Below are 26522 nucleotides of genomic sequence, written 5' to 3'. Positions count from 1 at the left end.
TCGTAGGTATTAATTTGTTTTCGCCCCCCCGCCGTCAACTCTCTCCCCCGCTTCTTTTTTGTTTCGCAACCTCTTGTCTGTCCTCTCCCTAGCTCAGGAAGTCGCGCACGAGGTACACTATGTAATATGTAATATGTAATGTGTAATAAGAAAAAGCTTGGGGGTAATACTGGAATAACAAAGCTGAGTGGGCACTTTTAGAAGCACGAGACGGAGAAACGGGTAACCCGTCAAGAGGGTTAACCAGTAATAATGAAGAGGGAATTTAGATTATTGGCTTCTTCCGCCTTAAGCTTTATATAACCCCCAATTTATGTATAACAAATGTATTGACCATGTAAACTAAGGAATGTTGCATTTTAGTCCTGAAGTTTCTAGACAATGGGAGTGATGCAGGTCAGGTTGTGGGGAAAATGGACAAAATGAACAAAATGAACCGGGAAAACAATCAGGTTGTTATCGTTCAAAGTATCACCCCACCACTGCCCCGCGTTGTAGTATGCTTACTCATCAAATCTTATGTACTGTACAGTGTACACACCTAACCCAGGACCCCGGTTCAGGGTCCGACCCATCTTAATTGATTTAAAGTTGAAAAGTCGATTTCATGTGAGAAAGAGAGAGAGAGTTGCATCTTCAAAGCTACATGAAACTACCTAATACACGCATGGTACAAGATTTATACAGTTCATGTATTTTATATAGTACATGTTTATTTCCTTTACACGTATAATAGTTAGAGGTGAGCTATGATAATATCAAAACGAAGAGCTAGCAGTAGCCTCTCTCTCCCGCCTCCGCTTCTTCTCAAGTTTCTTCCTACCCTTCATACTCCTTCGGGGCCGGGATCTCCTCGACGCCGCAGTAACCTTCGGCTTGTTTAACATCCAACCGTTCATGGGCCTACGAGAAGAGATAAACTTGCCCTCGGGACTATACACGTCCACGATAGGCCAGTTAGGTTCATCATTCTCGCCTTGCTCTTCAACAGGGGGAGGAGGGGGTGCCTTCTTTTTAGGACCTTCGACAAGAGCTTCTAGCCTTTCTAATGCTGAAAGTTCCCTTTTCTCTTCGGGTTCCTCAACAGGCGGCGTGTCCGACACTTGTCTTTCCTTGAAAAGATGCCTCGTGCGCACTTGAGCAGTGATTTCTACCCATCCCACACCTTCAATTAGGATGTCAGTAGACAGAACTCGGTACGGTAGCCGGTCTATACTTAAGTTGACGGCATCTTTTCTCATTAAGGGTCCAGTCCGTTTCTTTGTTACGTCCCATTTGAGCTCGAAAGAGCCTGCTAGTTTTGTCTTCTCGCCAGTCCCTGGTACTGCTATATTTTCAACGTTGACCTCGCCTGTCTGGTTCTGGATTCCAATCGCCTTCTCCGTCCTTGAAACATGCGCTTCGATTGGTGTGAATGCATATGCTAACATGACTGGTCCTGGCTCTCTCGGGGTAATGCGGATGAAGCCACCAAGAAGCAAGGACCGACCTGGTGTAAGCGTCATTTGTTCTGGTATGACTCGAGAGCGCATAACCAAAGATAAGCGGTGTTCCTTCTTGACATACTTCTCAAGACCAGTGCGTTCTAAACCAGGAAGGTCGATTAGCTCTCCTCGGCCGTTACCAAACGGAATCCGGATTGGCGATGCTGTCGTCCCTGGTAGATCGGAAACTAGCGGCATTTCTGGGTAATTAGTCTCCTTGATTGCGGGCGGCAAAAGGGCGTATTCATCAAGCTCCTCTTCCTCTATATCTTCTATCTCCCGACCTGCCAAGTCTTCCTGGGCTAGTTCTGGCTGGGTCCCGGCCTTCTCCATTGAAGTTGCGTCCTTGCTTGATGCCCTTGCGTGCATTTCAACCGTAATTTGATGTCTCGAAGGGGTTAGAGTCATTCTGCCCTTGGGAAAGATAGCTTCGAATAGTTGACTCTTGCCAACATTTGCCTTGCCGACCATCCAACCAGCACCACCCCGTTTCCATACATCTTCCTTCAGCTCCTTGGTCCACCAACTCCGTTTTGCGCTAAGGGCTATTAGATTACCTAGACGCACATTACGTCCCGTCCGTCCAAGAGCCTCCCGGAGCACCTCCTGCAACCATGGAAACATCTTGTCTACCTGAACTTTGGTCGGCGCGAGTAAATCGCATCTAGTTATCACGAAGCTTAGCTCCATCTTCTGATTACCATAGAACTTTCCCGTACTGGCACGGCGGTTCTTGGTCCTCAGGGGCATGGTGTCGAGCAGATGCGAAAGTTGCGGTAGTAGGGACATAGGGAAGTCGGCAGCGTCGAGAACATGGTAGACATGATTATATTTGTATGGGGATTCGAGGATTGTATCCCTGATAGATTCTATCGAAGGATGGTATATCGACTCTCCGGCATGATTATGCAGTAATGAATGGCATCTATCGCACAAGGGTACCTTTGGAGGTGGTCGTTGGTTTGCCTCTGGAGGAACTATACTTAGCATAAGCGCCTCCACGTCAACCCCCTTCCTTTTCAGCTCCTCGTGATCGAAGTGCTTAAGCGCATCTTCGTAGACTTTATCCTCACGGCGAGAACGGTTCACCTCCTCAGGCCGGATCCAGTTTCGAACAGCTTTGCGACTCAGATCATAATATCCAGGTTGGTTAGGAAAGGTAGTTTGCGACAAGGCACCACAACCCCGGCATTGTTTTGGCAGCCTTTGTATAGAATAATTTTTCTGAGAGCCACTTGGAGGAAGTGATGAGTCTTCTAGAGACGCATCAGCTTGCATGTGCAGACAACGATGCTGTACCCTCCATCGTGAAGGTCGTACTCGAGAAGACGATGCGGCAGAACCAAGTCTCTGGTGATACGACGCAGGATTTAGGGACGGACATAAAAACAAAGGTAACTCGATTCTTCTTGGGTGTTCTGCAAGGTTAAGTGCGGTATTGAGCCATCTTGACGACAAGGCGCGGTGCATCTTATCGTACAATGGGAGAAGAATATAATGGCATGTGGAAGACTGAAGGGTACCTAACGTAGTAAAAAGTTTCAACCAAAATCTTTCTTAGAAATTTTTAGTCGCAACAAGCCAGTGACGTTTAGAGCTAAAAGAATCCCTGTACCATTACCCCTGTTATAACGAGCGATAAGGTTATCGATATGTATAAAAGTCCCGAGTTATGTACTTTGTACATACCGATGTCAGCTGCTACGTCAATTATTGGATCCAGCTGTCCTTCTTTCTGTCCTTTATGTACAACTCAGCTCATCCTTGCATATTTCTTCTACATCTTTTCGCCTCGCAGCAGCTATCTAAACCTAACGACAACGTATTCACACCAAACACTCAACTCTCTCCTTAAAACAATGACAGAAAATCCCCAGGCTACAGACGATCCGGCGGCGGCGCGAGCTGCAGAGCAAGCACGCCTGCGCAAAGAACGCCGAGAAGCTAAGATTAAAGCTGGAGCAGCCGCACGACTGAGCAAGATCACAGGACTAGGAGGAGGTATACAACGAGGTAGGACTCTTAGTCTTGCAATGGAATACTCGGTGATCTAATTGGTATACGTAGATCCAGTACCACAGCTGTCGTCAGGAACTAGCACGCCACAAGAAACCTCAACTACATCAACTCCAATCACGAAACCCACCCAGGCCTCAGAACAGCATGGAGACCCGGACGAAGTCGATATATCGCAGCACTACTACGAGCCGAATACAACCGCTCGCCCGCCGCCAAGCGCCACTCCACCCAACGACATCTCCGAAGCTCAACTGCGGCAGATGATCCTCGGCCTCGATCGCCAGTCCTCCGCCACCCCACCCCAACCGGGCCGGAACCCGCTCGACGGCCCCTTACCGCCGATCCCCGGCGCGGAGGGCGCCGACGAAGACCCCATGATGAAGATGCTCTCTCAAATCATGAACAACGGCATGTCCGGCGGCGCAGGCGGTAACCCCTTCGCCGGAACGCCTATGGAGGGTCTCCTCGGCAGTCTAGGCGGCATGAACCCCAACGCCAGCGCCGGCCCCAGTAACCCCACGCAACAAGCGCAACAACCCCCACTCGACAAAAGCGCCAACCTCTGGCGCATTCTCCACGCCGTATTCGCGCTCGGCCTAGGCCTCTACGTCGCGCTATCCACCACCTTCTCCGGCACGCTTACGGAGCGCGAGCACTCGGCCATCAACACCACCACCACCACCACCACCACTACCGACGGCGCGGATACAGACAGCGTAGAGCGCGCGCGCGCGTATTTCTTCACCGTGTTTGCGTCGGTCGAGGCATTATTGCTGACGACGCGGTATTTCTTGGAGAAAGGGCGGGAACCGCCCAAGGGCTGGGTGTGGACTGCGAGCGGGTTTTTGCCCGGGCGCGCGAGGACGTATACACAGCATGCGCTGCGCTATTGGCAGATGCTGAGCACGGTTAGGAGCGATGCGCTGGTTTGTGTGTTTGTGCTGGGGGTTTGTTCGTGGTTGAGATCGTGAGGGTGGGGAGTATGGGGGGGGGGGGGTCTAGGTTTGAGTGATGATTGTTGGGATGGGGATTATGGCATAGATGATGAGAACCGTACTTTGTTGTGCGGTGGGTAGTAATACGACATGATATCGTGTGTGGAAGGACACTGGAATGGTGTTGACTGGCTCCTTTAAATGGCGACGTTGGGTTGGTATCATAGCATGCCTACTTGTTTTCCCACGTCGATGTTACGGTGTTTGATCCTACTTTATGTAGATATTGTATCAAGTATGCATACAGCAATGTCTACATCTATATAATACCACTGTGTTGATTACCAGATGGTGATTATATTATTTCAGCCTTGTAACGCCTCGTGAGACTGGGCAGGTTAGAGACGTTAAGTCGTCTGTTGTGTAGAAGATCTCCCGCGAAGGGGTAGTAGTAGTTGGGATTTCCACGAACTGGGTGACGAGGTGGTAAAGTGGTAGATCTGAAATTACTTCTTGAGTCCTTCATTACCTAGGTAACTACTAAAATCATTTGTAAGTCCAGTTCAATTCCTTTTTTCTTCGTGATCATTCCCTCTCGTGGAGCTTATTTCCCCCCTCTGGATAGATTAAATACGACTGTCGTAGTTGAATTAGTTGTACAATGTGCTATGCCCCCCTTTTAAGCTCCATGTATTCCATTTGATGCTTTTCCTCTACCCAATGCAATATTGCCTTAGAAGTACATCACCCCCTTAGTCGGGTAATATTACAACATTTAAATAAAAATAATAAGAGCCTCCAAAGCTAGATGGGTGCCGAATAACCCGTCATGGCTCTAAAACCGCCACTAGGAATTTCCCAAACATACCGTGTACGCTCCCCCGATTTTCTTTTACGGACGTGAACACCACCGCTGTACTAAAAGCGAAGACGAGTGTCTCCCTCCACTGCTTGTCAAGGGAATACCGCCTCGGTAAGAGCGTTGCCATAGCTCTGGGCGCAACGAAAAGTGCTAGCTCTTTTCTGCGGGCGGCTTTCTCTACGAGGACGCTCCATCCGCACAGGAAACAGCCAGTTCCGACGCAGACACCCCCGTCGATAATTTGTCTAGACTGCGTATCTTTCCCGACGATGTGCGGGCCAAACCTCGTTCGCGCTAGGCACACTCCGTAGTAGAAAAGGGTAATAAATACGGCTAGGAATGACGACGAGCGTGCTGCGGATAGAAGTGCGGTTCGAAACCCCTCAAGGTTCTTCTTCCGGGCTAGTAAGTTTAGGGGTAGATACGTCATCATAGACCACTTGAAGGATCGGTAGAAACGGGATAGGGCGTGGTATTCGCAAGACGGCCCGCAACCCATATGCACGATTTCGCACGGAAACGGGATGGATTTGGCAGGATCGCCCCACGCCGGCGGCCATTTATAGTCTACGCACATTGATTGGAGGAGCGGCGCTTGTCCCGTTTCCTCACCGTATCGAAGCTCCCCTTTATGGAAACGCCGAAGTGCTTCAATAAGGCGGGAGTCTACCGCTGCGGCCGAGTTGATCCATTTCGTGTATGTTTTAGGTAGTTGTGAAGGTGAGTAAAACCACGCCCACATAATAAGGGCAGAAGAAGTGGCGAAGATAGTTGGGTCAGCTAACTTCGATATCAAAGATTCAACCTAAGAACTATTAGCGATGCATGCCTCTGTTAGCTTAACAACAGCTTTTTCGTACCCAAGTCCATTGGCTGGTGGCAACCCTGCGTTGTCCTCTCCGGGACCATGCCTCACTGACTATCACATCAAGAGCTCTGGTAACTGCGAACAAGGTCAAGTCTAGAGTTCGTCCAGCATACCGTACCGTTTCTTGCTTGACGGTTTGCGGATCATCTGGGTTGATAGTGATCGTTTCTGAGAAGCTATCGCTCTTCTTTGACTGCAGTAACCGGAGGCTGAGCCAGGCCGCAACGAATGTCGATAACCATCTTGAAAGTCTAGTTGAATGAAGGTTAGTTGGACGTCTCAAGTGATGATGGGTTGGGATATGCGCTAAGGCAGTATGCTGATGCCAAGCTTCCCCAATGAAACATTCATACATAGTTGTCATAGAGCTCCGGACTTGCCTTTTTAGGATCGGGGTAGGGAGCTGGCCCTCCCATAGACGACTCAATGCTCTGCTAAGTAAAACCTTCAACGAGAAAGTTAGCCTTAGGTATTTTTAATTTTTTATAGTGGCACTGTCTATAGACATCACTCGAGCAGGTATGAGGTAGTTGTGGGAAGTCTTGCCTCTAGTAACGTAGTTCCGCCTACGAGGGCCGCACAGAAAGTCGGAAATCTTTGAAGTTCTAGTCCCCCACGCACGATACGTTGCAGGGATGAGATGAAGGAGTCGTGGGGTTGTGTGACAGTGGCAACACCCTTGTCTCTCCCCCTTCTAGTTACATGCTGGAGAATCAACGTGAGGAGCCTTGGTGCAACAGTGGAAGTGTAGCCTAAGACATAGGCCCGAATAAGAGGTCTTAGGAGGGGTGGTATAGATTGATCCAGTCTCTTTCGGCTTCTTGGTGGAAGTAGAGACGATGTCATCGTTACAACGCTCACGACTAACGCGTTGGATTACGCGACACCGCGACTTGTGGACGAAAGGTCTTAGCGTCGGTTTATACTTATGAATTTACCCATGAAAAGAATAGGTTAAAATAGGTAGTTTTGCTATGCTCTTATAATTGTTGAGATGTGCTGCTAGCTCAGAATGAAAGGCTTTAATCAAGATAGTTTGTTTTTGGTCTAATACCTGGCAAGGGGTCGAGCAACCGGGTTTGCATTCGGAGGGATATGAGCTCCCGCGTCGGTGTTTTAGATATGTGAGTAGCTTCCGGAGAACGGCTTGTTAAGACAGTTGACATCTAGTCTATGTTGTCTATGTCGATTGGCGCAATAAGTAACCGGGAACCGGGAACCGGGTCTAATGAGAAAATGCGGAAGCTAAGCGCGCCGAAGAGAAATATCGATACTAGAAGAACGACCATGAGGTAATTGACTTAACTAATAGACCGTGTAATGAGCTAGCTAATGAAGCAAAGCCGCACCATGCCGTATAGCGAACACTGCTAAATGTAAGGTTGGCTCGTTAGTCTCTTTTGGCGATTCAGCCGAGGTGCATTGGCGATGCTGCCCGAAGAAATAAAACGGGCAGATCTGCTTGTTGGAGACGTAGTTTCAGAGGAATATCTTGAATGAGCCACATACAAATTATAAAACTGGAGTGAAGTTCATGCATGCATGTAATCTGCGCTGCGAGCTGTAGCGATCATATAAAGCCGTAAAAGTTGAATCAATAAAAGGAACGTAAACTGGCCTAAAGAAGCACAAGTTAGTAACCAAATAGGTCACCGAATATTTCTTGTACTGGGCGAACCCCGGAGTTTTGGGGTCAAGATCTGGGATCGTCCAACACTATCTCGGCCGAGTATTCGCATTTAGAATTCGGTTTAAGGATGGAAAGACATCTTGGGCGACGTGCTACCGGCTTGATTTGTGACGAGCGCGTTTGCTACTGCAACAACAATGACCACGGTGGACTTGATTATCCTGCGTATAGGCAGATAGGGTGGTGGGATGATAGAAATATTATACATACAATAATTCTACGTAATCTGCAAACAAGGCATGGTACGGACGTAAACGCTCATGAGGAGCGCCGGGAATATAGCGTGTAAGCCGACAACAATGTGGCAATTGGATGATGGGTTAACTTGTAGCGGAATATTCTGCGTCGTTCTTTTTGAGAAGAACAGCTTGACTTGACTCGGCGATGTCAGGATTAATTCTTAGACCATAATATTTCGACCCGTGGACCCGTGTCTAGTTCTACTACCTTGAAGAAGCTGGATGCTCCAAGAGAAATAAATTGACATGTGATTGAGCCTCGGGGCGTTTCCCCTGCCAAGCTAAGAATAACTTGGATGTCTGAATGTCAAGAGACGTCCATGCAATGCGGCAGCAACTCGAGTCAAGCATAAGTATCTAGGTACCTAAGTAACTTTGTACATACATAAGCTGTCCTACATGTATGTACATTGTAAACTTGCATTGAAAGGCAACTGCAAGGGAAATTATTGCTGTACCCAGACACCTCGGCTATGATGCTGTGTAAGAACACTGAAGGCACCTTACCCCGTTCTTGCCTACATTGCCTACATGCCCAGGTAGGTAATCCGTACATTCGATGTTTCGATGTTTTTCAAGAACGGAGCGTGGGGAAGAGCTCAGCACTAATTTAGACTCAAGCAATATACCGTGACCTATTACCAATTGAGAAAGTGCGATTAAATCACTAAAATAGTCTTTGTTGTAGAGAAAAGCGACTCCTAGCCTCCTACATAGTATCAGACATAGTCCTATGTCAATATTCCAACTTGTAACTTACCAGTTGTAAGTGTCAATGGGCCAATGAAAGGGCAGATCATCGATAGACTCATAGCTTCAAGTTCTCCTCTTCTACCCCTCATCTCATTTTACGGATTACTACCGGTACTTAATTCCGTACTATTAATGTACTAGTTATGCATGTAAGCATGGATGCCCAGCCATGCCTCATATTAGTTTAGTGTGGAAGGAAAGAAAAAGGCAAGAGACGAAAAAAAATTATAGAAAAGAAGGTGGCTTGTTGAGCTTGCTCCTTACTCGTTACTTGGTGCTTGCTACAATTACTACCTGTACTTATTGTTGGCAGGTGACTGCTATTAGGTGACTGCTAATGGTGACGGTGGTTTCTCTAATCGATTACTCGGTTTTCTCTAGCGAATAGTGGCCGACTCCGGATATTTCCTGCTCATCATTCCTTCCCCTTCGTCCAATTACTGTCCAATTACATGTACTTTTGGACGTGTTACACCATCTTTTAAGCGTCTTTCCCTTAGTTGCAACATTACACATGCACAAAACCACGCCAGAGGCCGAGCCGTTGACTTTCAGACTTCCAACTACATAGTACCTAGATTACTATCAAAAGCCACTGGGCCGCATCAGCTACATCTACAAAATCTGCCACTCTCCACCTACCTTAGCCGATCCCAACTCGATATTCACCCAATCTACCTTTCTATGCTACCTACCTACCTACCTACCTTTAGGTATCCATGGAGCATTGCCGATCATCCCAAAAGCTTGAACGACCCGACGGCTGGAGATACTACTCTTCTAGTTTAATCAATATCGACTCCATCCTCTATCCTTACACTTAAAGGGCCACCATAAGAAATAATCCCAGCCCGACCATGTACATGATTTCTCTGACTCCGCTACAATTCCTTTTTTAACCATTGATCCGCCTTGCAATCGAACAGCCTTGTCGCGACGTTGAACCACATTTTGTTAAACGACAATTAATTATACCATAACCACTCCATATACCAAGCCGATTCTCCCCGCTCTGATACACATGATATTCTACGAATTATACTATCTTAACAGACCCTCTCTATATTACGTATGCCTGTGAAGTCACGACATACACACCACGCCTACTTCGTAAACTTCTATGCGACCGTCACGAATCTCTCGCGAGTACTACTAGAACATAGAACGAAACACGACTTACGCCTTCCGCTTCAAGCTCTATCACTCTATTTTGATCCGAACGTATTTGCATACACCTCTAGTTTCACGGCCAAACCGACCAGAAGCACCCATGAGCGCCGCGTGTATACAACGTCCCAAAATGGGTTCTTCGCAACCGCCTGACGGCAATGCGCCGTTTGGCTGTACGTCTCTCGCCGTGTTCATATACAACCCGGTATCAGCAAACTAACTCTTCGATAGATCATGTTTCCGAAGACTTCCTACCTCTTAGAGCCCCTACGCCTCCCCCGGGAGACCCTTTACTCAGTAACGACGACTCTAGAATATTAAATATTTTTTTCGAGGGTATGACGTCCAACCAATATCCCACATCGTACGGCGAAGGCCTCAACTTTAGTGACCAATGGATAAGCCAACTTCCACCAGCTTTCCTAGGTCATACGACGTCCTTCGGGCAGCAACCGCAGCAGCCGTCATGTTCTTCCATGAACGGAATGCCCGCAACTACATATCAAGACGTGTTTACTTTTGGCCAAAATATGATGCCGCCGCCAGTACCACCTCTGCCGCCACCGCCTCTACACCTTCAACTTCCCCCACAACTTCAGCATCAACACCACAGCACACCAGCTCCCCATACACCGATCGAGCAGAACACCCATGCCGACGTGGCCGCTGTCTTAACGTCCCTTCACCATGGTCACCAGAATGGGTATCTATCCGGTGCCAATGGCATAAATCGTACACCTATTGTACCCTCCCAACATGGAACCGCCGTCGATCAAGTAAAACAATCGTTTCGAAACCATATTGGCCCCGAACGGAACAGCTCCATTCGGCCTAGGCACGTCTTGCCTTGCGAGGCCGATACGCTCTTTACGGACATGATGTTCGGAACCTCTCAGGGGCTACCAAGCCAACGACCGATTGAGCCACCCGAGCTACAGTGGGGTTCCGACTCGAACTTTGCCAGAGCCCAAGGCTACATTCCACCCGAGCATGAATCCAACGAGCTGCTTGAACAGAAGCGATTAGGCGTTTTAAAAGTTCTCTCAATTAGTGAAAGTGCAGCGACGACTAGACCCCCAACCCCCGTAGATAACGGGGAAAGTTCGACCAATCCTTTGCGTGATAGTAATACGAATAGTCACGTTAAAGAAGAACTTGACGGAGAATGTCCGCGCGCAAAGCGACGCAAGAGCAAGAGCAAGGCAAAGGAAGAAATTGAGGAAGAGGCGGAAGACTTATCGTCTATACCACCGAAGTCCGTAGCAAGGAAGCGCAAATCGAAAGCAGACCTAAGAGGAACGTCAGATGCATCTTCGACAGGCCAAGAGGCGCCCGGAAAACGGAGGAAATCTACTATAAGCGCAGCGAAAGCGGCACGAGAAAATCTTACGGATGCTCAGAAGAGAGAAAATCATATCAAGAGTGAACAAAAAAGAAGAGGTGCAATAAAAGAAGGGTTTGACGACCTGAGCGAGATTGTTCCAAATCTTAGGGGAGGCGGCTATAGTAAGAGTACCATGCTCTCGATAGCGGGGGAATGGCTCGAAGCTCTATTGAAAGGCAACGAGGAGATGGAGCGATTATAGTTCTGTCTGCGGTTGATTCCCCTATCGTGTTTTCATAAGTGCGCCAGAGGTCAAGCTGCCGGGGGAGCTACGAACTTAGTGAGCTCGCGATCTTTTTTGTTACGCCGGAGTTTAACTTGGCTAGGTCTTTTGTTTCGGGTCGTAGCAAGCCGGGCGATGAGAAAAGTTTTTCTAGGAAGGTTGACCGCGGTTCCGGTGGTATTTTGATTTTGATTCAAACTGTGTTCAGGTGCATTGCTTCGGTTATTTTATTGATACCTCCGGAGTTGTTATATGGGTATGGACCGCAGAGACTGGATCTTTTTTTACAGGCGGGTTATTTGTCTTCTCTCGTGAGAAAGGGCGTAGGAAAGATAATATGAAGTTATGAGGTTTACGGCCGATTTGCATGCATACCTCTTACCACTACTGCCAGACAAGTTTAAATACTAATTTTCTACGTTCGATATGTTGTGGATGGATATATATACGTTTGTTATACTACCTTAGAGAGGAGAGGGGATGAAGAATATAGGAGTAGGAGCGGTTTGGTGTGTTGGGGTATCTTGTTCAATTCAAAAAGGGGTATCGATAACTACCTACCTAACTACCCAACAGGTACCTTATAGTAGTAGATGAAATAAAGATCAAACGCTAATAATTGGCAAGTTTATGTCAGTCCCCAATGCTATGGAACCTCTCGTGCGCCGATATTGCGAAGATTGGGATAATGTGTCCGCAGAGATGACACCTCTGGGATTCATCCTCGTCTTCGTCCTCCCAAGCATCTACGTCTGAGTCTAATAAGACTGCTATCGGTTCGGATGCTTCTTCTAATCCCTCCATAGCTTCAAGGGTATCTTTCCCTTTCTCTTCCCCTTCACCTTGAGGGATGCTCTCGACGGTATCCGCGACATTCGTAGAGGAAGACGTAGTATCAAGGACTGGTTGTACAGTTGTGGTATCGTAAACAGTCCATTCGCGCAACTTATCTTCCTGGGTGCGGAACATGCGCCCAATATCTCGCGCCGCTCCAGCTCCCGCACCATTCCCCGTTTCGCCGGGTCCCGCTACCATCACCATATTCGCCACACACACGTTGATCAGAGCCAGATTCCACCCTTGTCGCTCCGGGTGTAAACGCCGGAATAATGGGAGTAGGGCTTCGAAGGCTAAGCGCTCCGCTACGGCATCGACGCTTGTGTCTTTGAGGTTTAGCGCGAAGCTGGGGAGCGGCTGGCTGCGGGAGTTGCGGCTGAAGATCTCGGGCGTGGGGGTGGAAGTGCCGTTGGGCTTTGGGCGCGCGCGTGTGGATAGGCGTAGAGTCTTGGGGTATGCGACCCAGCGTAGCTGCGGGCCGTCTTGCTGCGATGCGGGATCTGAGGGCTCAGGATCATCTGCTACGACGAGATCGATGCGCATTCGTCGGACGAGAGATGTCGCGAGAGCTTGTAGCTCCCTCATGAGCTCGGAGGGAGTGTTTAGTGGGCGCGCCATGTATGTGTCCTCGATGCTGATCTGCGTGGGCACATCGCTTGCTTCCTTGACCTCGGAACTATCCACGCCGTGGAGGAAGTTCCATACTTTCTCGCCGCTACCGCGCTCTGCGCCGGGACGGTCAAGGATCCGCTCTAGGAGGTCCGCAGACATGGATGGGAACTGTCGAACTTCGCGGACTGTTACCTTGGCTCCTATTTCTAGATCATGCGAGTCTGGGGTTGTCTTTGTGGATAGGACGTGGTCTTGGATCAGCTGTGCAATGCGAGAGCCGATGCCTGGGATCTGCCGCAGCTTGTGGCCATCCATGAAGTCCTGGACGTCATTGTCACGGAGATTGAGGAGCGTGGTTTGGTTCTGGGGCTTATTCACGCTACCGGCGAGTTTGGCGAGGGTCTTGTTGGTTGAGATGCCCCCACTGGAGGTATACCCGAAGTCTTCCTCCAGTTTGAGGCGCAAGTAACCGGCTAGGTGAGATGCGAGCAATAAGCGAACGCATAATGGATTATCCAGAAGCAACACCAAATCTTTCGGATCTACCGACGGCTGCACGCAACCGAAGAATTGCGTAGCATCAAAACTGAACCCCTTTTCAGGGTCGTGTCGAGAAAGCTGAAAGAACGAGTCTTGCAAGGCATTACGGTTCAGCAGCTCCTGATTATACGCAATAACATCAGTAACATCGAGGAAAACCTCATCGAGTCCCAGACGCTCGGCACGATCACTCCAAGAGTGGCTCCTCAGGAAGGACCAAAGCCTCTTAGAGGCGTCACGAAACGGCGTCAGGTCCTCACCGCTAAGGACAACGAGGCCCGGACAGATCTTGTGGGCCTCAGAGATAGACATTAGCTTCTTGACGCCATGAGAACGTGCGGCGTAGTTGCACGTCGCTAGGATGCTCTTCTGCTTGACGCCTAGCGGCTGACCCTTGAGGCCCGGGTTTGCATTCTCGAGAACGCTGGCGTAGAAGCAGTCGTAATCCTATACGTCCTAGTTAGTGGATTGTTTCTGAAATGAGACTAGATGAACTCTTAGCCCGTAGTTCTTGGAAGGAAGACAAAAGCTAAAAGATTGGCCTACGAAGTGTAAAATGACGCGGTCGTCGTTCCTCTTAGGGGCCCTGGCGGCGATCGTCTTAGCTTGTCCCGACGTCAGCGCTGCTGCCTTCATCTTGTTCCATTTTTAGACGAGGACCACGCAATCGGGGAATATCAGTTGATGATACTAGTCTGTTCGATAGTGTGACTGTGTGGCGCGTGGTCAGTGGCCTGAATGTCGGATTATACAATACAATAAGGAAACACGCTGCCTTAGGTAAGCATCAGCCACGAGCCACATAAACGAGTTGCATAACTTACATAAGTAATCTGTACCTATGTAATTGAGCTAGTTACCTCTTAGTTAATAATATGGCTCGAAAAGAGAAGTCGAGCTGCTACGCAAATTTCAATCCTATTCCCAAACCTCCCTACGGTTGACCAGACAGACCACTGTGCCAAAATGAAAAAAATTATGCGAACTTAGCTTAAAAAGGTAGTTAGCCACAGGTTAGTGCAATTAGCTCGATTTATTACGGTATTTTGCATTTTATATAGGAAAAATGAATTATTTTTTATAAATATATACCTTATAATATTATATATTATATGTTTTAAAAAAGTATGTTTATTTTTAAAATTAATTATTAATTAATTTAAAAAATTTAATTGTTAATTTAATTTAATTTAATTTTAATTATTATATTTATACATTTACATATTTAAATAATTTTACGATTTTAACAATTGTAATATTATAATTAATATTATTTTATAACTTTAATTAATGTAAAAACAATGATTTAAATTACATTTAAATCGGTTTTTTCGTTATTATGTTATAATAAAATCAAATAGCGATTATTTAAAAAAAAAAGCACGTGATACCTTTTATAAACACGTGATACTTTTTATAAACATATAATATTTTTTATAAATATTTAATTAAAGTTTTTTTAATTAAATTCCGAATATTTTAATAATAATATAATATTTAATATTTATTATATAAATATGTAATTTAAACCATTAATTTCGTATTAATTAAAGTTATTAAATAATATTAATTATAATGTTATAATTATTAAAATTATAAAGTTATTTAAATATATACTTAATATAATAGTTAAAAATTAAATTAACAATTAAATCTTTTAAATTATATTGGTTAAATTAATATGTTTATTATAATAAGCCGTAATAAGGCTTAGAAGTACACGTTTAATATTTTCTAAATTGTGGCAAGTGACCTCATATTAACTTTAGTTTAGTGTACGATTATTTTTTTCATTTTGGCACAGTGGTCTGTCTGGTCAACCGTACTCCCCACAACATCCACAATTCCCCACGACCCGATGAATGATTAAACGTCATATTCTAGAACTTCATTGACTACCTCTAGTTATTTTGTTTCTATTTTCTCTCTCATCCCTGGAGAATTTCCTCAGGGTCCATTTTAAACGGCTTCCCCGTCGCTTTTTCGAGTCCTAGTATAGGAAGTTCCTACGTCGCTATGTTTTCATCTCGTCCTAGTAATATAGCTGGCTACTGGCCGAGGGAGTGCTGGTTTAATTATGGCAAGTCTGTGAAAACATAGTGCTACTGCAACCGAATCTAGACAGGCGAAACAATGTTTCTGCGACTTGAGAAGTGAAGAACTTCCCAAGAGAGATTATACATGTTTTAAAACAACTTGGTTTCTTAATATAGGTAGGATTGAGATCTCTTGGGGATCTCCTTCTAGGTTGGTTAGCGGAACGGCACAGACCACCCGCTCCAGCGTTACAACCAGATTATTCCGAGATGGAAAAATGCCGAGAGCATGCCCGAACGAGTTCCATCTTTATTTCTATTCTCCGGGGGAGTTTACTATTATTATTTCTACCCGCACCGATGGGTTCGTGGGAACGTGGCTTATGCAATCAGGAGATTGGCAAGGACCAACAATTCTCCTGGAGAAGGGTAGGATCCTCTAAGCCCGATGTATAGTCACCTGCTCTTCTCAGAATATATGTGGACGAAGTCGACTAGACCAAGTATCGAATATACTATTGGGTCTATTGGATCTCCTAGCTGCATGTTTTACTTTCACCGCTTTAGCAGGTTCTAACTTATTCAACTATCTGCGAAACAACGTTTTCCTCCGAGATGCGGGGAAAACATCGCTGTCGACATGGAAAGGAATAGGCGCCGGAAGAAGCCAGAGGCGGCAATCGTATACGCGATGTGGCCCATTAGCCGACCTCGCCATCTTCATCATTGGCTATACTTAGCCAGGATCGCGCAGGAAGCAGGGATACGTTGGCGCTTGCGTCTTCAGTCATCCCTCCCTTCTTAAGTCCTCGTCACTTTTTATAGCCAACCAACGACCCAGACGTAGAAGTAACTGCATTTTACTGTCGTAATCGACCTGCGAGTGGTTAACTCCATGTTCCGTTTACCGTCTAGTTTCACTGATCACACTGCCCTGACATCCTATAGTTGTCTATACCGCTTCCGCAATTCTTTCTTTCACCCCCTTCTCGCTTCCGGGGTATTGTTGCTTCACACTGCATTTTGCATTAGTTCCATTCCTGAGCAGTTTACTGGCTAAACTGACCCTCCATTCCCACGTTATCGACCCATCGGTCTCTTGAAGCCAAGGGGTATTTTATAGCCGCCGTACCCCCTCTACCGGCGTTTATCTTACGTTGAGTTTAACACCTATTGCTTTCAATACACCCTGGTTGGTAGGAAGGTTGTTTGGACGTCCTTGTCTGCTGGCAGCTCAGACAGAGCGGCATACTCGACGACCTTTCCATATATTCCCGTGTCGTCGTTCGTGGATCATTTAGAGGTTGAATCTAAACGAACTCAGTTCGTAAAACCATCATCGCCATGGCAGGTACAGAGTCATCCAAGAGACCCCGACTGTCTCTTCAAACCAAACCTTCGCCAGGACCGAGCAGGTCGAAAGCTACCTTACCTAATATCAATCCTAAATCACCGACGGCTTTCAATACTCTCACCAACTTATATGTCACTGCTATTGAGAGGTCGACACCGACCCAGTCGACTCCTTTAACAGCTATCAATCTTCTTCAACCATTAAAGCTCCAAACCGACCCTGAATCTCTCGGGGCCCACAAACCGAGGGCAGAGACACCTTACACCGCAGCGTTGCCGGATACTCCTCTGTCTGCTAATCCTGTCTCGCCGGCTCAGCAGATGGACGTGGTATTTCCAAGTACCATGACATCAACCCCTCCGTTGTCTGCTGGGGCCGTCGAGTCATCTAATAATTACACATTCACACCTACCGAGGTGAATAAACAGGAGCCTCTATATTCTCCTGCTCAAACTCGGCGTCGAGTGATTTATGCACCCTTTGCATCTCCCGCAAAAGCGCCATATAGCCGCGATAAGTCTCTTCATAGCATATTACGTAACTCACCTCTACCACCTCCAAGTGCCATATCACCTATATCCCAGCGGAGGCAGTCCCGTCGACTACAGGAAAATGCGGCCAGGCACGTAGGATACGTATCTCCGCTGACACAGACTATTACGACTGAGAAGTACATTAAGTCCCATGTTGAACTCCTCGGAGACGATGCATCTCCCTATACGCCTTCGCCAGCTGCGGAGGACTCCGACATGATACTTGATCTTGCATTGGCATATACGGGGGATGAAACACGTGATGGCGGGGAGACACCTGGGCCTTTTGAGGAAATGCGGAGGCGTATGACGGGATTAGGCACAGAAACGCCGATTCACTCGCCAAGACCAGACGGAATCCGTAAGCGCAAGAGAAAGGAGAAGAGGCGAAAGTGGGTTTGGACCATCGGCCAGGATGACGAGGAAAATGAGAGCGGTGCTATAGCTGCTCTCAAGGCTGCCGCAGAAGCATCTACCCCTAGGTCCTCGGCGCCACTGTCTCTCTCTGTACCTGTGGCTAGACATGCGAAAGCAACCACGTCGGAACCACTGACAGCGGTTCAAATTAGCTTTGAGTCTGCAGAATCAAGTTCAGACCTGGCAAGGGATGGGATGGATGTCGAGATGTCTGACGCAAGTAGTATATCGTCGAGCAGAGCTACTACGCCTCCCGATATCGAATTGGAAATGAAGATACCAACGGCAGCTATGCTCAATACGACCTTACCGAAAGTAGAAAACCTTGGGGCCGTAGACCCAGTCAACCCCGAGACGGGAAGTAGGAGGGATATACCAATACCGCCTGATTTGGTGAGCAACGAGCAGTCGTAATTCGCGAAGTCAAAAGATATAGAGGTATCTAGCTGTTGGTGAAGATTGGTTATAGGCCAGCCCTAAGCCAGAGGATCGGTATGGAACTATAGCATGGGAGAATGGAGGGGATTAAACGCATACCGCAAGGAATACGTGCGCATTGGGCGGCCTGATTGAATCAGCATAGGCGTTTTTCGATACCATCGCGTTGTGTATTTCACGGTTTGGCATGGTAAAACGGTTGGTCACATGAGAATACGAATATGAGTATCTGAATATGAATATCTAAATATGATTTAACTCAAATTACACGATGGTTTATCTTAATATGTTATTGATTGTTAGTAGCCTGTCAAAGTGTAGGTGTTGTTATGCCTTGTCGAAATTAGTATATTAACATAGTATCCGTCAAACAGCAAATGCTGTGAAGGCCGCTAATTGTGAGTATGTTGAATGTGGTCCTTGGGAACAGCTTGCGAGGCTACGGCACTGAAAATCCGAAGCGGCAAGATATGACTTGGGGAAGCATGTATTAATCTTGATTATGTTGTAGGCCTAGAAAGGGAATGACGCAAGCCTGTCTTAACCCTTGTTGTAGATCTTGTAGTGCTGCTCCCCACCCGCCCACGTTGTAGAGGGTGCGCCATGCTGCCTTGGCTACTTATTTTAATAGTGTTATTTTAGCTGATCGGCTATGTACATAGGTACGTAGAGATGAGACGGAAATTACTGGATGAATGGCGTTTGCTGATGATGGAGTATGCAACACGAGCCTCGACTATCAAAGCAGGATATAATAGAAACAAGTAGTTAATCGAAACAAGCAACACTAGCAACATAGACTCGTCCCAGTCCGGTGGTTCGCATCGCCAAGAAACCTTATGACACCCGGGCCAAGGTACCTAATATCGCAAACTCGATATGCGATACGGCTGCAACAGTGCAACGGGCTAGACCGGAGTGGGGCATACAAGATTCCCGCCATCCAAGAATATAGAGTAGGTTAGGTACCTAAGGTACTACCTAAACTATATCTTGGTATACAAAGTTACAAAGACTTTAACTGCATCCACCGACGTCATACACTCCCGCACTGTGATTCAATCTTACACATTTTGCAGCTGAAAGAGAAAGGCGTTTGACAATGATGTAAACCTGTCAGTTTACAGACAAGTCTGCTCAGATTTAGTAGTTGTAGCTAGCTACCTATGCAATTTATTAACATATCTAACCAAGATATCTATCTTCAACATCGAGTTCTAGAGATTACTAGTTTTCCATTCTTCTTACTGCTCTCTAGTAGTTAGACAAACGAGGGGTGGAAGGCAGCTCCTTTCTATATTTCCTATAGTTAACCTTTATTATTATTATACCCCCTTGGAGAAGCTATTCTGTTATTCCATGCATCATAGAACTTTCCCATCACTATAATAGGTATCACTATAATAGGTATCACACGTCATGGCTTCCGAACAGCAACAACACTTCCCAGGTGGCCACTACTCAGGACTTAACAGAGTCCCCAACATAAAAGAATTCGTCGCTTCTCTCGACAAGGACAAGAAGGACCGAGATGCAAAGATCGACTCCCAACATAAAACGAACGGAAAGAATGGAGATATTCTGGAACACGAGAACGATGTTGGACAGTATAGGGGCAAGGGCAGAGTGGTTACAGATCCCGTCACGGGCAACAAAGTCACTATCGACGACGTCAATTCTAATTTCATGAAGGCCGTACATGATCCTCACGTAAGTCGTATAAGATAGGAAGAAAATTAACAACATAACTAATATCATATATTAGCTGTCAGTACCAAATGCAAATCTAGGGAAGGATACGACGGTAAAGACAGATCCGACACAATCAGGAGAGGAATACAGGAAAGCCCAGGATATAACGGCACCTCCAGACCCGGTAGCCACAGGAGCTACTTCAGATGTGCCCATCCACGGTGAGAAGACGAATATACTCTTCCACCCGACGCCGTCGGTAAGCTATGAGCCAATGTACGCCATTATCGAGCAGCGAGCAACAGTGTTATGCATCGGTGTCTTCCTCGGCATCATTTTCGTGGGCAAGTTCTTTGGAGGCAGACTACTAGGTCTAATTCCCTTGGCCATTTTTGTGGCTTCTGGTATTTTCCTATGGATGAAGGATTTGGTTAGGCGAGGCCGGGACATCGAATGGTCGAGCGAGCAGAAACGCGGCGAGACAGCTGTTGCTAACTTGATTCCCGAGTCTGTTGAGTGGATGAACACACTCCTCGGCATCGTCTGGGGTCTCATTAACCCCGATATGTTCTCCGCAGTAGCCGACACCCTCGAAGTAAGTCTCATTCATATATGTCAAACAAAGGGAATATTAACAGAAGCAGGATGTTATGCAAGCTTCCGTGCCAGGAATCATCGAGAACGTCAAGGTGGCCGATATCAACCAGGGCAACAACCCGATCCGGATCCTTAGTCTGCGAGCTCTACCCGACAGCCACATGAAGGAGATCAAGGACGAGATGCACAAGGAGAACGAAAAGGTCAAGGATCCAGAGGAACTCGCGGCCGATGAAGAGGGAGGCGACTATTACAACTTGGAAGCCTCCTTTGCTTACCATGCGAAGCCCACGAGTGGCACTGTTTCGGCAAAGGCTCAGAACATGGGTATGCAGTTGGTATTTTATCTTGGTATCAAGGGGCTATTCGGCATTCCCTTACCGATTTGTAAGTCGCCGTGTTATTCAAGTCTGATTTTACCGCTGATTATGTTTAGGGGTTGAATTGACCGGATTGGTGGGAACTGTGCGACTAAGACTCCAGATGGCCCCCGAGCCGCCATTCCTAAAAGCAGTTACTATGACGCTCATGGGTGTCCCCAAGGTCGAAGCCGGTTGCACTCCCATGATGGAACGCGGAGTCAACATTCTCAACCTACCGGTGATCTCCAACTTCGTTAACTGGGCCATCAAAGCTGCTGCTAGCATGTATGTCGCGCCGAAGTCCCTGACGCTCGATCTTGGCAAGATGCTATCTGGAGACGACATCCAGAAGGAAACCCAGGCTTTGGGTATACTATTCATTCGCATCCACAAAGCCGTTGGGCTATCGAAGCAAGACCGCCGAGGCTCCGAGGGTGGTGGCTCTGACCCCTATATTACCGTCAGCTTCTCCAAGTTCGGCAAGCCTATGTATTGCACTCGCGTCATTCAAGACGATCTCAACCCCGTGTTCGAAGAGAGTTGCGCTCTTGCCGTAACCCCTGACCTCATCAAGGCGGATGAGCAGCTATCCATGGAGCTTTGGGACAGTGACCGCTCGAGCGCCGATGATGTCGTCGGCAAGGTCGAGCTTTCGCTGCAGAAGCTAATCCAGCACCCCGGCAAGATGTACCAGCAAGTATCTAGGCTGCGCGGCGTTAAGGCCGACAGCAGCATGCCGGGGGAGCTACACTGGGAAGTGGGCTACTTTACCAAGACGCAATTCCGCGCCGGTCTGCGAACGGACGGCAAGGACGTCACCCTACCGAAGGAGATCCGAGACGACAAGGAGTTACAAGACGACAAGGGCGCCATCCAGAACAACGAGGAAGATGCTGTTGTGCATACACCTCCGGATCCTCTTTGGCCCTCTGGTGTTCTCGGCGTTGTCGTCCACCAAATCGTTAACCTCGAGCTAGCCAATGTGAAAGGCTCAGAAGGCGGAAAGAGAAAGGGAGGGAGAGAGTACGAGCCCGCTCGTGATGCTGGTGAGATTAAGGAGGAATCCAGCAAGAAGCTGCCAAGTGCTTACTGTACTATCTTGCTCAATGATGAACTGGTAGGCTTTCCAGTCGGCGCTAACTATGCTTCTGCTAATATCGCGCAGGTCTACAAGACTCGCACGAAGGTGGTCTCCTCGAAGCCCATCTTCAACGCCGGTACCGAGCGATTTGTTCGCGATTGGAGGTCTGCTATTCTTACGGTTACGGTTCGTGATTCGCGCAATAGGCAGCACGATCCTATCATTGGTGTCGTTCCTTTGAAGATCTCTGACCTTATGCAGACTAGTAGCCAGGTAGGTCGAGCGCATTTCCTATTATTCCCCTTTGGACTGAATGCTGATATTAAGAACTAGGTCACTCGATGGTACCCATTGGATGGTGGAATTGGCTTTGGCAGAATCCGTATCTCCCTACTATTCCGATCCGTCGAACTAAAGCTTCCACCTTCGCAACTCGGCTGGGACGTTGGCACATTCGAGTTCACTTCGGACAAGATCACCTCGACCTTTACAGGTTCGGGCAAGGGCAAGATAAAGCTGAAGCTCAGGACAGGAGGTAGTTCTGCAACTGTCAAGCGCGAGCAATGCTCTGCTGAAGGCGATATCGTAGACTGGAATATCAACGGCGTGACTAATGACTCGCGCCCTCGTCTTCCTGTCCGATACCGCTACCGATCACCAGTATTCTTCGAGTTCCACTTACCCGGGAAGCGACACCTGGAATACTTCGCAGCGGTATGGCTACCGGAGCTCGTCGACAACGAAGATACGGACTTCGATATTCCCGTCTGGAGATGCAACAACGCAACGCGACTATCGCAAAACTATATCACGCAGGAGAACTTCCACTCAATCCCAGACCTTAAGATCGAAGAAGTCGGACGTCTGCGATTCCGCGGGCGCTTCAAGGCCGGCACAGACCGCGACCACCTGCGCTTCGTCAGCGACAACGACTCCCGCGAAACCATCGAGACCTGGGAAGCCTGTTTCGCGGAGGGCGTGCGCCAAGAAGAAGTTACTAAAGTACTACCCCCCGCCGTCCAGAAACTGCACGAGGACTCCCTAACCAAAGACCGCGATGTCCTCGCCACAGTCCCTGAGGAAGAGCGGCGCAAGTGGCTCGCGAGAGACGGCACAGACTGGACCGGTGCTTTCGGCCAGGATCCCGCGGCCATAATGACCGGTCGCGACGGCAGCGACGAGACGGAATACGAAACCGACGCGACCTCGGAGGACATGCCAGACACGCCAGACATCCCCGACACAACCGACGAAGCAACCCCCATGCCCCTCTCCACCAACCCCATCGCCTCCGCCGAGCTCCTCCACAGAAAAACCGACCTAGGCATACAAGACGCAACAACTGCGTCCCCCCGCGCCAGCGACGACATATCCGACCGACCTAGCACCAGCACCAGCAGCATCGCAAGCCAGAGCACGACGGAATCGGGGCGTAGCAGGGCCAGTCGGAACCCGATTACCCAGTACAAGGAGTACCGGGACCGGAGCCGGGATTTACATCGGCAGCACCGGGGGCTGATGCAGTGGCGGCCGTTGCGCAATGCGCAGTTTGCCAAGGACGAGGCTAAGTTTGCGGTTAGGAGGGTTACGAGGATGGGGGCGTTGAGTGGACGGCAGCCGGATGTTGAGACGGAGGTTTGAGGTTTGAGGTTTGAGGTGTAGATGTATTGTTTTCTTTTGTTATTGGGGGATGATGGTTTAGGGAATGAGGGAATGAGGGACCTTGAAAGGAGATGGAGACACGAAGTCGAAAATAAAGTCATTAAGATATACTGTTACATCATTTGATGCTATGGATGGTGATTTCTACGAGCGGTTGGATGACCATTCATTAGTATCATTGATGGTATACAATTCAACTAGTACGAGTTGTAATGAGTTTCACGATACACGTCTCGGAGATGGTAAGAGATATAGAGGTAGCTACCTAGATCTAGAGGGCAGCGAAGACACAATTGCAAACCATTTCAAAGACTAAAACTGGTACACTATACTTTCAAGCAATTCCAGATCTCTAGTAAAATGAAGTGTAGGCCAACAAGATAAACCATGTACCTTTAGGGCAAAGGAGGTCACGGGGAATAGGATGTGGTCATGATCGATCTTCCTTGACGCAAAATTGAGATAAGCCATGGGGATCAGGGCAGATATCTCAGAGTGTATGCAAGGAGTTTGTATAAGTGAAAACTGGGGTATAGGAAGGGAAGTAGAGGAGAGAGAAAAAGACCATGCATGTCTTCTGATTGTTATTTTTATTCATTGAGTACCTGATAGGTAAGGTAGACATCCCATCATGGACGCCGCCTTCTTGCAGAGGCGCGGTATATACTTCCTTTCTCGATATACATATATATCCCCTGCGTTTTTATGCGCCCAGCATCGTCTGCGTATGATACACGTCTTGGTACAGGTAGAGCGACGAGTCGAACATAAAAGGAGGTTCTCTCGAAAGGTTTGTTGTTGTTGTTGTAGCTTGCTCTCGGCTAGCTTTTATACATATCGGCCACCTCTTTTATTGGGGCAGAAAAATTTTTATCCGGCCTAAAATAGATAGGGAAGACGACAGGGGGAGAGAGAGAAATTAGTGGTCCCCGGTTATCTTTACTCGTTGGCCATCTTGATAGCATCGGCTTCTTGGCGAGCTATAGCCAGTATGCGCTCCTCGCGCTTAATATCGTCGATGTGCTTCTTCATGATTGATCGGTCGATGGCAGCTTTCTCCTTAAGTTCCTCGATTTGCCGCATCTCGACCTGCTCGTCGGGTGTCGGGTGGACGAGAGTAGCGCCCGTCTTGGTCATGAATTCGTTGAGGATCTCGTCCGAGTGCACGTTTTTCATGTCTATCGTCACGACACGCTCACCTTCCTCGGGCTCGGGTGCTGGGTGTTCGTTCGACGTGCTCGAGTGCGGTTGTCGTGCTAGCGGCAGCTCGCTAAGCTTGGTGGTTAGAGCGGAAGGGGTATCGGAGTCCAGCGAGGCTTGTCGGAAGTAGATGGACATCTTGGCCGGGGCTGATTGATCTGGCGTTCGGTTTACGAGCATAGGTATCGCAGGGTTCCAGAATTTTAGACGTGGGAGACAGGTCTTCCAGAATTTCCTATAATCGAGGGAAAAGACAAATTGCTAGTTAGCAAACAATCGATCGCGGGAGCGAATTAGAGGTTAGCAATGCAAAGCCAGCATACCTCGGTCCCATGTGTCCGTCATTCCACTTCAATGCGAAGTCCATATGTATCCGCGTGATCTCGGGTGGTAATATCGCTGCTCCCGGGCCATGCCGTAATGCCAGTAGCTAGAGAGGCTTCGCATCAGAACGAGTGGGCTTATAGTTCAATTGGTTATTCGTTTTACCTTCTGAATCAACGTGTTAGCAGCAGGCAATTTCGAGAAGGATGGAGAAATAATTGAGGGTATGTGCTTACGGCTTGCAGTATGTGCATCCGCTTTCCCGGGTTCACCATCTTGATTAACCGTCCTGCAAGCTTTGCTCAGCTCGCTATCAAGTTTTCAATTCGGCCGGCGCAAGGTCGAAGTGGTATAAACTTTTGGTGTTTCGCAGTGGGCGCATTGAAATTTTGGGGATCCCGCGGTTCAGTGATCCTAGGTCCCGGTTCAGTGCGGGCCGCTAAATACTCCGAATTCATTTTTTGGGGATATCCTTATATCAGATACAGGCCCCATATAAATTTAACCTCCCCCCTTTAATCATTCCTGAGCCGAATAAAGGGGAATAGGGGAATAGGGGAAATAGGACTTACAGTGTAAGTTTACTACGACGGTAACTGTCTATGTATTTTCTGCTTCGGACGGACTATTATAGGTTTATATTCCACAACTGGGGATATATAGCATGTTATTGTTCACTTATAAATCTGGTAGTTACTTCGGTGGTAGTTGATGATAGCATATGGATAGAATATCTAACCTAGAATAAAGGATACTTTCAGTATGGATGGCCACGAGCTTCTATGGCTGGGGCTAGAGTTCCTTACGGATAAACAAAGTTGTTTCTATGCTTCTTACCCTATTCCGTCACCTCATCTATTAATAACGACAGTTTCTTCTCAACTGTTAAAGCTGCTACTTTGGAAAGTGGAAGATCTACTGTAGTCTTATTTCAAGGGCGTTAAAATATTACATGGTACAGTCCTTATGTATTCGTTGTAGATATGTGCGGTCTAATAGTAAATAGATACAAAGAGTTTCAGTAACTATACAGGCATAACAAACACTGAGAGAAGGTTTTCCTAAGATTAGGGGCTCATACAGAAATATAAATACTTGTCATCTTGACCTGGCTAATAAGATGCGGTCAAGCAAATAGTCTATCAAGTGCGAGGTCACCCCTAAATCAACCAAGTGACACTGTTGAAATGGCGTTGCTAGGCAGGACTCA

At 47.6% G+C, this 26522-nt stretch overlaps 8 protein-coding genes across 8 annotated transcripts; 4 read left to right on the top strand and 4 right to left on the bottom strand.

Annotated features, from left to right (window-relative positions):
- Nucleotides 1-609: 609 nt before the first annotated feature.
- F4817DRAFT_330871 (uncharacterized protein) lies at nucleotides 610-3067 on the bottom strand. The gene has a single exon (XM_049302442.1). It carries the CDS (start codon nucleotides 2952-2954, stop codon nucleotides 759-761), a length of 2196 nt encoding a protein of 731 aa, XP_049161330.1. The 5' UTR covers nucleotides 2955-3067; the 3' UTR covers nucleotides 610-758.
- Nucleotides 3068-3343: 276 nt separating this feature from the next.
- F4817DRAFT_313736 (uncharacterized protein) lies at nucleotides 3344-4474 on the top strand (the record flags this gene model as incomplete). The annotated part of the gene is made up of 2 exons (XM_049300293.1): nucleotides 3344-3497; nucleotides 3552-4474. The coding sequence occupies 2 exons, from the start codon at nucleotides 3344-3346 to the stop codon at nucleotides 4472-4474; spliced, it is 1077 nt and encodes a 358-aa protein (XP_049161329.1).
- Nucleotides 4475-5114: 640 nt separating this feature from the next.
- F4817DRAFT_26124 (uncharacterized protein) lies at nucleotides 5115-7491 on the bottom strand. The gene is made up of 3 exons (XM_049299291.1): nucleotides 6715-7491; nucleotides 6161-6613; nucleotides 5115-6105 (listed from the first exon to the last, which is right to left on the bottom strand). Exons 1-3 carry the CDS (start codon nucleotides 7012-7014, stop codon nucleotides 5266-5268), a joined length of 1593 nt encoding a protein of 530 aa, XP_049161328.1. The 5' UTR covers nucleotides 7015-7491; the 3' UTR covers nucleotides 5115-5265.
- Nucleotides 7492-10150: 2659 nt separating this feature from the next.
- On the top strand, nucleotides 10151-11606 carry F4817DRAFT_313734 (uncharacterized protein; the record flags this gene model as incomplete). Its single annotated transcript, XM_049300292.1, has 2 exons — nucleotides 10151-10193; nucleotides 10252-11606. 2 exons carry the CDS (start codon nucleotides 10151-10153, stop codon nucleotides 11604-11606), a joined length of 1398 nt encoding a protein of 465 aa, XP_049161327.1.
- Nucleotides 11607-11933: 327 nt separating this feature from the next.
- Nucleotides 11934-14587, bottom strand: F4817DRAFT_26084 (DNA/RNA polymerase). The gene is made up of 3 exons (XM_049299283.1): nucleotides 14441-14587; nucleotides 14163-14387; nucleotides 11934-14063 (listed from the first exon to the last, which is right to left on the bottom strand). The coding sequence occupies exons 2-3, from the start codon at nucleotides 14250-14252 to the stop codon at nucleotides 12261-12263; spliced, it is 1893 nt and encodes a 630-aa protein (XP_049161326.1). The 5' UTR covers nucleotides 14253-14387; nucleotides 14441-14587; the 3' UTR covers nucleotides 11934-12260.
- Nucleotides 14588-16854: 2267 nt separating this feature from the next.
- On the top strand, nucleotides 16855-18554 carry F4817DRAFT_26059 (uncharacterized protein). Its single transcript, XM_049299280.1, has one exon. It carries the CDS (start codon nucleotides 16997-16999, stop codon nucleotides 18368-18370), a length of 1374 nt encoding a protein of 457 aa, XP_049161325.1. The 5' UTR covers nucleotides 16855-16996; the 3' UTR covers nucleotides 18371-18554.
- A 928-nt stretch (nucleotides 18555-19482) lies between these two features.
- On the top strand, nucleotides 19483-24107 carry F4817DRAFT_330856 (uncharacterized protein). The gene is made up of 6 exons (XM_049302441.1): nucleotides 19483-20104; nucleotides 20160-20681; nucleotides 20731-21070; nucleotides 21120-22162; nucleotides 22211-22399; nucleotides 22460-24107. The coding sequence occupies exons 1-6, from the start codon at nucleotides 19814-19816 to the stop codon at nucleotides 23765-23767; spliced, it is 3693 nt and encodes a 1230-aa protein (XP_049161324.1). The 5' UTR covers nucleotides 19483-19813; the 3' UTR covers nucleotides 23768-24107.
- Nucleotides 24108-25703, bottom strand: F4817DRAFT_330853 (CI-B8 domain-containing protein). The gene is made up of 3 exons (XM_049302440.1): nucleotides 25549-25703; nucleotides 25312-25418; nucleotides 24108-25223 (listed from the first exon to the last, which is right to left on the bottom strand). The coding sequence occupies exons 1-3, from the start codon at nucleotides 25585-25587 to the stop codon at nucleotides 24728-24730; spliced, it is 642 nt and encodes a 213-aa protein (XP_049161323.1). The 5' UTR covers nucleotides 25588-25703; the 3' UTR covers nucleotides 24108-24727.
- Nucleotides 25704-26522: the final 819 nt, after the last annotated feature.

This window comes from Daldinia loculata (assembly GCF_022478755.1).
Source record: "Daldinia loculata strain CBS 113971 unplaced genomic scaffold F4817scaffold_11, whole genome shotgun sequence".
Taxonomy (NCBI): Eukaryota; Fungi; Ascomycota; class Sordariomycetes; order Xylariales; family Hypoxylaceae; genus Daldinia; species Daldinia loculata.
The sequence above is the reverse complement of the archived record's forward strand: the minus strand, read 5'-3'. Positions and strand labels throughout refer to the sequence as shown.